Source organism: Opisthorchis viverrini, assembly GCF_000715545.1.
Source record: "Opisthorchis viverrini unplaced genomic scaffold opera_v5_163, whole genome shotgun sequence".
Classification (NCBI taxonomy): Eukaryota; Metazoa; Platyhelminthes; class Trematoda; order Opisthorchiida; family Opisthorchiidae; genus Opisthorchis; species Opisthorchis viverrini.
This window is the reverse complement of record NW_008751821.1, coordinates 73437-84299: the sequence shown is the minus strand read 5'-3', so window position 1 is coordinate 84299 and position 10863 is coordinate 73437. Positions and strand designations below refer to the sequence as shown.

General features: G+C 46.2%; 1 protein-coding gene across 1 annotated transcript in view; it reads right to left on the bottom strand.

The window, feature by feature from the left end:
• Nucleotides 1-8113, bottom strand: part of T265_07264 (hypothetical protein) — a gene marked incomplete at both ends in the record, with an annotated part of 17682 nt that extends 9569 nt beyond the window's left edge. The window contains 3 exons of the mRNA XM_009172742.1: nt 1575-1680; nt 1723-2038; nt 8036-8113. Of these exons, the coding sequence (XP_009171006.1) occupies nt 1575-1680; nt 1723-1917 (301 nt within the window). The remainder of the gene's footprint in view (nt 1-1574; nt 1681-1722; nt 2039-8035) is intronic.
• Between the last annotated feature and the right edge of the window lie 2750 nt (nt 8114-10863).

Genomic DNA, 10863 nt, shown 5'->3' with positions numbered 1-10863 from the left:
CAAGCGAGTCCAGTGTGAGTGCAAGAGCAGCTTGTTGTCCTGCTTGCTTCAGAGTGCGAACATTGAACGCGGCCAGATAGAGTAGGTGTCGAGGCTTGAGGTCTGATTTGGAGATTCCTGAAGATGTCGGCACCATTTAACGAACAGATGCTGCACGCAAAACCGATGCATGACGAACGGAGTCATCAGTCCTAAGTTCTGGGCCTACAAGGAGAGAGTATTAATGGGGGTGGGGAGAGGGGGAAGAAAAAGTATGTGAAGGAGAAAGAAGGGAGGCGTCAGCAGTAGCCTGTTTTCGCTTACCCGCCCTGCTGTATGCAGCAAGTAAGGCGACCCGGCTGATGGCACCACGCGACGGCCGATGTGGCATGAGAATATTGTTAGTTGTGTAGGTCATGGTTGTACGAGGGCTGGGATACTGCCAGGGCGCCCACACCTAGACAGGAGGACGATTAGGGTCCTCAACCAAAGCCTTTGGCTCAAAAGCCTAACCGCAAGGCAGCGGTGTTTGGCGGGAAATGCAAACGCATTACCATTTCTACGGAACAAGTCGCCACATGTTCCAACCCCGAACCTGGAGGGCCAGGAGACTGTGTTCGTCAGACCTCTAACCATTGACCAACCTGGTGTGAGAGACTCTGTGTGTCGCGGGACACTCTCCAGTATAGCTCAATGGATCGCTGAGGTACGCAAACCGTCACACCACTGTAAGGTCCAGTCTCATCGTGACGGCTATAACGAAGCCAGGAACACCTAATAACATCTATGGAGTTTTCAGTAAACGCCATTTTTAGGATTGCATTAGGAGACTTAGTAATGAAATATTGCATGACACTTATTCAAATTAAGCTAGATAGCACGAAAATCACCCATCGGCAAGACCTAAAAGACGAAATCTGATGAACAATACACAGGTTGAGCACGTGGCACTAACACGTCTCGGTTCGGGATGAGCCGAAGCACCGGAAATCTGACACACTCTTCTAGACAATGATCAACCCTTTAATAAGGAGGGTAAAATGCGGTCTCCCACGGTTTTGCCTAATTCGTTCCAAATTGTCAAGAAAAAGACCGATTGTTTGGTAGACAGAGCATAGAGGTTCGTTACTGTCACTGTATTTGCCTTTGCTATCCCCTAAAAACAGCAGGATAACACAATGTCGAACAAAAAAATTATCTTCACTTAGGATTCTATCCGAAATTTCCTATTGGTTGATTACGAATCACATTGAAAACAGGTAACTAACGAGTCAGCCTTAACACCTAAGTTAGCCCAAAGCCATAGCCACCATTCGAAAAGATAACGAGTGCTCCGGCCTTTAATCTTTCTGTTGCTCGTAGTCAATGGCTATTGACTGCGGATCGATGTCCTGTCAATAAGGGGGAAATATGTTCACTAAAATGGAGTTGACAGGTGTGCCATGTCTCTGTTTTGAAGGTACATGATTGATAGTGTAATACGCGATAAGTTGTGGCTCTGCAAAAGGTACGACGCATGGATCAAGAAATCAAAAACTGAACATAGATCGTAGTATTCCAGGAAGCTAATGTGAACATGATGACGTGAAACGTACGGTCCGTAGGCGTATCTTCAGAAATAATTGGCAATCCTGATGCATAATAGTCCATAATTACACCAAACACTTCAGGTTTGATAACACTCCAGTCCAGTTCATCTTTCTGTCACAAAAAACATCGTCTCAGTGGAACTGCTATCCTCACCTTTGTGATTGTAATGAAATCTGGACCAAAAAAGACACGTTCAACGCCTTCGATGCGGAACAGTTGCCTGGCGAGCTGAGACGATCCGGTATGAACGATGGATGGAAAATCGATCGTACCGGTACCGAGCACATCCTTGCCGGGAAAGTACTTCATGCTGTTTGGGTTTGGAGTGTCTTGCACTTGGATGAACATACTTCGGGCGTCTAGGCAATTTCAGCGTCACCCAACATGACTGTTCAGCTTACAACGTGAGAGAATCTTCTGAACTCCAATATTGCATTGTCGATACAAGGAAAACATTTTTCATAAAGTGCTAAAAATAGGGGGAATATGAGTAAATCAGGCGGATAAACCGTATATGCACGCAATTGTTGTGGTGCGAAGGCATGTATCATAGTTGTAAACTTCAAGGTTCAAAAGAAAACCACATAAATTGAAAAAGGAATAGCGCGTGGGACAAACGGTTACAGTGATCCCGAATTGAAGATATCAGCAAGATCAGTAACAACCTTTTGGGTGTCTTTGACGTGATCTGTGAAGAGTCCGCTGCCCTACAAAGCGATCAGACATACGAGATTTAATTAGGCACTGAAACTTTTCGAATGACCTCTCCAACGCCTCCATACGATTAATCTCAACCCTTTGAGGTGCATTTTGATTAGCATGGCGCAAGCTACAGTTCCTCCCCTGGAAAGGAACCAACTTGGCCACACAGCACTCTCAGGAGAGACCTCCTAAATTAGACGATGTGTCCCAATGACTCGTCCTTAGTAAAGAGGAAAAGGACATGTGCTGAACGAAAAGCTTGCTGAGTTTAAAAAGATAAAGGAATGAGGGAATGAAGTAATCTGCAAAAACTGCTCAAGTGACACGCCTAAATAAACCTGCGGTAAAAAGAACATGGAGAACAAAAACAGTCGCCAAATTTTTTCAAAAAAGAGAACTCTTGAGTTGTTGGACCGAGCACTTTCAACAATTCAACTGGAAACCCGCCTTCCTCCGACCAGACCCCGGACTCAAAATGGGTGAACCTGGATGCTCCTTCGGGTTTAAAAATACGTGAATGCTTCGCCTCCAAAGGCTCCACCAAGCTGTTATCTCTGATGAACAATCATTTCAAACATTTAAGAACGGATGAGGTGCTTAAGCAGTATCTCTCTACAATCATACATATTTGCATATCAGTTTGGTTTTGACGGGAGACTCACATGCAGTCCAGCTGGATCTCTCTAGTGCGACGTTCTTAGGCAACTGAATGTGCTGCATCAGGCCACCTCAGTTGGTACGATATTCGAGATATCACGGTACATCGTATAGACCTAACACGCTACTCATAAGGTGACCGAAACCTCTTCGTCAGCCTACAACCGGTTTCGCACATCCCAGGGCTCATCAGGTAGGCATAGTCCCGAGTTTCCGTCAACCATATATTCTACTTGAAACCAAATTGGACATATTTTGGCAACTATACTCATTTGTATATCAATTTGGTTTTGATAAGAGACTCGCCAGTAACCCAGCTGAATCTCCTGTTTTTAAGGTTCGCAAGCAACCTTCAGCAACCTTATGAGTAGTGTATGCGTATATAAAACGTGTTGTGATATCTTAAATATTGTACCAACCGAAACATAAGGCGGCCTGGTGCAACACATTCATTTGCTTAAGAACATCGTACTATAGAGATTGAGCTGACTTCCTGGCGAGTCTCCCATCAAAACCGAATTGGCGAAATATGTCCTTTGGTTTCAAGCAGAATATACAGTTGGCGGAGACTCGATGAGTGTACCTACTTGGTGAGCCCCAAGAATGGTACAACCAGTTGTGGCCTGTCGAAAAGTCTTACCTTATGACTAGTGTAAACATACTAATAATCATTCAGCTATAAAACGCTTCCGGTGCCCAGAAGCCATGCAAAACAACGAAAGCACGAGAGATGGGATACCGCTAGGTTACCTAAGCCTAAACAGGAGAATTCGAGAGGCAGAGGTCGGGTTCAAACCACGGACCTTTCGGTCAGTATATTCGCGGTCTAACCACTGAGCCATCTCTTAAATGCACCCCTAATTTATTTACCCCTATGTTAGTTAGAAGAACTGACATCCAAATGATGTGGGTCGATATAAACGGGACAAGGCAGGAATCGGTTTAACCCCGTTGTAAGCAGACTATTTGCAACGCTTATTTCGCAATGTCTTACTGGAGCACGTGAAAACGTGACCTGGGAAGAGCAAGCGAGATTCCGGTTGAGAATGGATTACGTGGACATCTTCACATAGTGTAAATTGTTCGAGCAACAGGACGCATGCAAGTGCCACAGAATCCTCGAATGTAACGATGCATGCTATTCTGCTGGTCTATTTGTTCCTCTCAACACTCTTAGGTACGCTAAAGAGGTGTGTGAATACCATAAGCCTTTATAAAGGATGTGGAGTTAAAACGCTCCATCCTTTCGAGGTTTCTGCACTTATGAAGGCCATATTAATGGCCATCTATCAGTAAACCCAATTGAGCCTCCGAATTTCTCAAGGAAATAGGCGTAAATGGATGACTTAAGAAATTATTAGTCATCCCCTCCACTCTCTGAAATAGTCTCGAAAGGCCTAACACCTAGCCTCAGCTAAGAAAGCGCTGGTTACTGATTTCCCCTGACGGCCGAAATATGCAGACAAAATCGTCCTCGTGTTCGAAAAATGATAAGGCGCAAGTGTCTTTGGATGAACTGACCAGTCATCCTGTCGTCTGGCATGCACTTTGACCCCACGAAGTATGAGTTCGTGCTCCTGGATATTCAGTCACTGGACACGCTACTTATAATCCAGGGAGGGATTCCGTAGTTGTGGAGCATTTCACGTACCTTGAAAGTTGTAGTAGTTCTGATTCTAGTGTGACACATGAGGCCAGTGCACGAATCTGCAAGGCTCGGGTCTCGTTTGCTAATTTGAGGCAGCTATGGTGTCAAAGCGGTATATACCTGAATCTTAAGGGACGTGCGTATCAAGCTACGGTGCGGCCTGTTTTGTTGTATGGCTGTGAGACTTAGCCCGTTCGAGCAGCGGAACTGTGACGTCTTCAGGTGTCCGGCAATCGTTGTCCCAGAACCATAACTGGTGCAGGTTGGTGTCGGTGTATCCGTAACGAGGCAGTTAGAAAGCGGGTTGTGCGACGGGTAGTTCCATTAAAGAATGTGTCCAGCACCAGAAACTGTATTTGTTGGGACATGCGTTGCGTATGCCGAGCCATCGTTTGCCGAAGAGTGCTGTTTACCGTGCCCCATTGAGGGTAACGGAAGCAGAGAGGTGGTCAACCCTTGACCTGGCAGGGGGGGAGGCTGAAAGAAATCACAAAACCACTGGATGCTGTCAGTGCTATTCGCCTTCCAGGATGGGGACCGCGTGATCCTTACTGCGCCCGGTCGGAGACGCTGGAAGATATGGCTGCTGACCGATATCAGCGGCGATCTTGTTGTCAGTTTTTATCCAGATTGCCTGAATGCGTGTTTGGAGGTGTAGGCACCTCGGTGATCATAGTAACCTAGCACTAAGTCAATTTCCCCACCACCTTTATTCTTTTCTTCACAACAAGGCTTTCAAATAAATGATGGCTGTACGGCAGCGAAGCATCGGTGTTCAACACTGATGTCATACTGTCCATGATGAAGTCCCTTCCTTTCTGACAACTAAAGATGGTCGCCTTCCTCGATCTCAGATCTACTTTGATTCAGTTGATAGTCAGAAACTGTAGCAGTGCCTGGCGGCGAATGCTGTCCCTTATGTGTTCTTGCCTTATATGCCACCTCCCGTGCACGCGTACGTGTCTACGACAAACATATCCTGAGTTCACCAAGCATGAGTGACCCTATCTCTTGAGTCTTATTCACCTGTCTCTGGCACTTCGGGTATCGAAATACTCCCGGGGCGATTACTCAACGACAATGAGTGCGCCGATGATATTCCTGTCCTTGGATCAGATCCTTTAGGAAGGTAAAATCTTAAATAATCCAAGTAATGTTATATAGCTTGATACACGCTTCGAATCTGTAAAGTGCTACTGCAAGATTCGATGAAATTGAACGCGGACCTCATGCTTGCTGGTGAACCGACCGATGTGGTAGATAAGTTTGTCTGTCTACATAAACAGGTGAAAGGCTCACACGTGAAAAATGAAATTATTTCCCGAAATTGGATGGCCACTGCAGCATTACTCAACCCCTGCCACTCGTTGCGCAGGCATGATATGAGCTTGACTGTCAAGGGTAGAGTGGGACGGTGAGTTCCTAACGAACGATTCAATCTTTTGCAATATTTCATTAAGACTTCACTTTCTCTCCGCTGTAGCCAACTGAGCTACAGCGATCTTCTATCGCTTTATCAGTCTCCACAGTCTTATTGTTTAGGATTTCGAACTCAAGTACTTAGAGCGTTGGACGCGACAGAATAAGGACCATTAATTTCCTAAATAACCCAGCCTTGCTTTATGAATTAGTGGTGCGGCAGCTGCATCCGGAAGGTTTCGAAGACTGTGTTCAACCAGTGATGGCTTCGAAGCGTCTCCCGGGTCAACAGCTACGACAGCTTAGTCGTCGTCGTCCTCATTTTATGGCGGTTTCTACTCAAGACTACTAAGAGGCCGCTTCATCCTGAAACAGCAGTTAGCCACAGTAAATCCAGTACTAGACGCGTCATACACAGTAGTTCCCTGAAGAGGACGGCCATGGGACATGATCAGAGTGGTGTCTTCCGGAAAGAGTGTCCTTATTCGCGGAGGGGGTCAATCGTCGTTGGTTTGTGTTCCTGAGATAGCAGACATTCCATCAGCAACCGAAGTGATGTTTTTGGAGCATTATTGTAAAATTATGAACGAACACTGAGGGGGGTTTTCGCAGAGATGACAATGACACCCTTAACAAGGTGGAGATTAAGATTTGATCATAAAGATTGGCGACGTTCTTCCGCAACACAGGTCAGAACCATTGTAAACGTCGTCGCTGAAGAAGTTGAGGCAGTTGCGATAAGTTGTGACATTGCAGTTTTAGCACTGGACACCTCCAGAAGCGAACACTCATTGCTTGTTGTAGACAACAGTGGTCAAAAACCCAAGTTTGGAAGTACCATCTGCTCACTCAGACCACGTTTCGCAGGCCTAAATAATGCACAAACGGATATCCGGATAAAAACCCGGGTTTTCGTCCACAAATTGACTCCATTCATTCAGCACGAGGCGGTGTCAAGTTACCGAAATTTGCATGGCGACTCCACGCCAAACTTTTTCGCCCATCCGCTGGGTAAAATGGTGAAGCCCAAGTAACTGACAAAAGTAACACGTCCGACTACCTTTTATATCTTACGTTGAGAATCCGCGCAAGCATGGCGAACTACGAGGACAGACCTTACCCAGGAAACTTCGGCGAAAGTTTCGATGGTGTATCGATCCACGAATCCGTAAATGTCCATGAAAGCGGACAGCCTCGGTCTCGAATTGTACCAGTAACACATGTGTACGTCTCGCGGAATAGCAAGGACTAAAACCACAAGTCTCGCTTCCGATAGTCACACCAAATGAACTAAAACACAGAACAATGACGAATTCCGCCACACGGCGAATTCAAGTGTCCGCGACTAACCCATGAGCATACAGGGTGGAGAATATATTGACCAACACACGCAATGCGACCGTGCAGGCACCCCTTATTCCCTCAGACGAGCAAGAGTTGAGAATCATGGGGGAATGGATCACATCATTATTCGGAGGGTAGCCGCTAATAATACCAAAGTATCGCATTTGTAATATACACGCTATGGAGGATTCTCCGAAGGCAGGAATTCACGACAATTTCTGCGGATGGAAAACAGAAATGAAGCTCATGAGCCAAAGACCAGTAAGCAAGGTTTGTACCTCACCAATACTTACATATGAATCAATCAAAATGACAGACAAAGTATACTACACTAGCCTCCTTTTTGAAGAACACCGTCTCCGGTGTACCATGGCCTACGAGAACCGGCCGGTGCTAGTGGTGTGGTGCGTTAAGCTGGTGAGTGTGTGCAGAGGTTGCTGCATCTGGGGCTGCGTCTACCGTGTGAGTGAGCAACGTGCTAGCTCTGAGGCCTGTATGCACATATTTGGAGCCAGGACCTTTGTGGTAACCATCCTGGCATGGTCGCCAATTATGTACTATGCACGCTATGGGTGCACCAGGGGACAGTGATTCTCCGAAGGCAGGAATTCACGACAATTTCTGCGGATGGAAAACAGAAATGAAGCTCATGAGCCAAAGACCAGTAAGCAAGGTTTGTACCTCACCAATACTTACATATGAATCAATCAAAATGACAGACACCGTATACTACACATTGAAAGAACGGATGTCACGAACTGGCTACGGACCAAAGTAGTCGCGTCCGGACTGTTCAGAATACGAGCCAATCAGAACCGAAGAATTTCGACTAGGGGCATCTCGCTCAGCCATTATCTTTCTAGTACGGCTTTGTAGGAGATTCTGGGGTCAAGTCTGTGTGAATTCTACTCAGGCACCATTGAAGGCTGTCATAAGCTGTCGTATGCCTTGGCGGTTGTGGCGTTTTCTACCTTTATTTGCTTCCACTATAACACTACGTATTTCATCAATTGCATAGTCGTTTTTATTTGAATACGAAAAACTACAAAAAACCCCACTTGTACAATTTCACAGAATACAAGCGTGGTCACATTCTTCGGCTCTCCATTCTGATTTCGCTCGCACTTGCAGCGGCCATTCGCGAGTCTCATGTACTAACTCTGGTATCAAAACATTTCAGGCCATCTTTGGAATCTATTATATGTGGGAACTGTTCAGGAGAAGACCTCTGGATCAACATAATTGGATTATTGTTTATTTGCTGACCTGGGCCAACGACGAACTATTTTAAAGAGAGTCTGTTCCATCTGACCTCTCTATTATTGCATATCCAACCTAGCGTTACTATTTTTAATTCTTTTCCACACTCCTGGTAAACCAACCTATTGGGTAGCCAGACCACTACAAATTTGATGAGCCCGTGTAATTCTAGATAGTTTTTGAAAGCTTTTTCTTTCAATTCTTCGGAATTTTGAATGTTTTGCCCAGTCATTATGGAGGCACACTGATTCAGTGGATTTAGTCGAGAATGCGATTAGCATACGTTTTCCAGATTACAATCCACGCAACCCCAGGGTATGGTTTCACCAGGTGGAGGCCGTTTTTACTACCCGACGCATCAATTCCCAAGCCACTAGATTTTCCTATGTTATCCAGCATCTTTCCTGTGATGTAGCAACAGAATTAGATCTGTTGGAAGATATTCCTCAGGAAAATCCCTATGACGCCCTTCGAGCGGCCGTGATCAGTGGGGCAGGAAAGTCAGAAAACAAAATGCTACGGGATTTATTCACCACTGTCGAACTTGGTGACATATCGCTATCACAACTGCTTCGCCACATGTGCTGTCTCCTCTGCGGCCGTACGCTGGCGGTGGAAATCATGGCCCAACTATGGCTTAACAAACTTCCACCCCCATTATCCCGCGTCATCAGCGCTTTCGTCGATGACCACGGCTTGGAGCAGTTAGCCCAAATGGCGGATAAGATCCACGAAACTTACCCCAGTAACCCCGTAAACTCCGTCTTCCTCCCAACACACATGGTCTCTGCAGATTCCGATCCAATTCTTGCCTCCATATCGCAACTACGAGCCAAATTTGATACTTTGACCGATCGTCTACAATGGCTAGAGATCATCAAGCGTCTACCCGATCGTTTTCTCGTGCCCGTCCTTCTTGGTGCTGGTATCATCAATCTTTCGGTCTTCGGTGGCCCTTCTCGCTCAAGTCGCCTATTCCACATCACCGATTGTTCAAGTGGTCTACGTTTCCTCGTAGATACGGGAGCTGAAGTTAGTGCGCTACCACATAAGAATCCACTTCTCGATTCTGCTTCTTTCTCCTTACAAGCCGCATCGCTACATACGGTGGACGTTCCCTTCAGGTTGACCTCGGATTGCGACGTGCGTTCAAGTGGGTCTACCTCTTGGCCGACGTCCAGGCACCCATCATCAGTGCAGATTTCCTGACCCATTACAACCTATCTGTCGATGTGCGCCACAAACGTCTCTTCGACATGCTAACTTCCTTCTCAGTCAACGGAATTAGCGCCCCAACTTAATCCACAGGCATCCGAGTTATCTTGCCGGATTCACATTTTGCCGACATACTTGGGGATTTTCCAACCCTTACTCACCCATGTCAGTACACCCAACAGGTCATTTATTCCGTCGTTCACCCCATTCAGACGAGAGGTCCACCTGTCCATACCAGCCCCCGCCGACTTCATGCGGATAAGCTACAAATCGCAAAACACGAGTTCGAACACATGCTCGAACTCGGCATCATCCGCCCTTCATCGAGTCATTGGTCATCACCCCTACATATAGTTCCCAAGAAATCTAAAGGTGATTGGAGACCTTATGGAGATTGCCGTTCTTTCAATAACACTAATATCCCAGAGTGCATTCCACATATCCATCACTTCGCCAGTACCTTATGCCACACAAATATCTTCTCCAAACCCGATCTGATACGAGCATACTACCACATACCCGTAGCCCCGGATGACATTCCTAAAACGGCCATCAAAATAACGTTTGGCCTTTTCGAATTCACGCGTATGCCTTTTGGTCTTCGAAATACAGCCCAAACTTTTCAACGTTTCATGGACGAAGTTTTACGTGGCTTACCGTTTAGTATGCCCACCTTGACGGTGTCCCAGTCGCTAGCACCTCCCTAAATGCACATACAGCTCATTTCAGAGCAGTGTTTGAACGTTTTTCCACTTACAACCTATGTTTAAACATTGACGAATGCTTATTCGGTGTTACTAACCTAGGTTTTCTTGGCCACCACATTGACGCCACGGGTATTTCACCGTTGCCCGATCGCGTTTTGGCCCTAGAGTCTTTTCCCATACCCACCACTCACCCAACCTCGTCGTTTCGTAGGTATCATCAACTACTACCGGCGATTCATCCCTCACTGTGCAGATATTTTGCAGCCACTGACCGATTTACTCGGCTCCAAAGAAAAATCTGTTACTTTGCCCCCCGCCGCCATTGTCGTTTTCGAAAGAGCC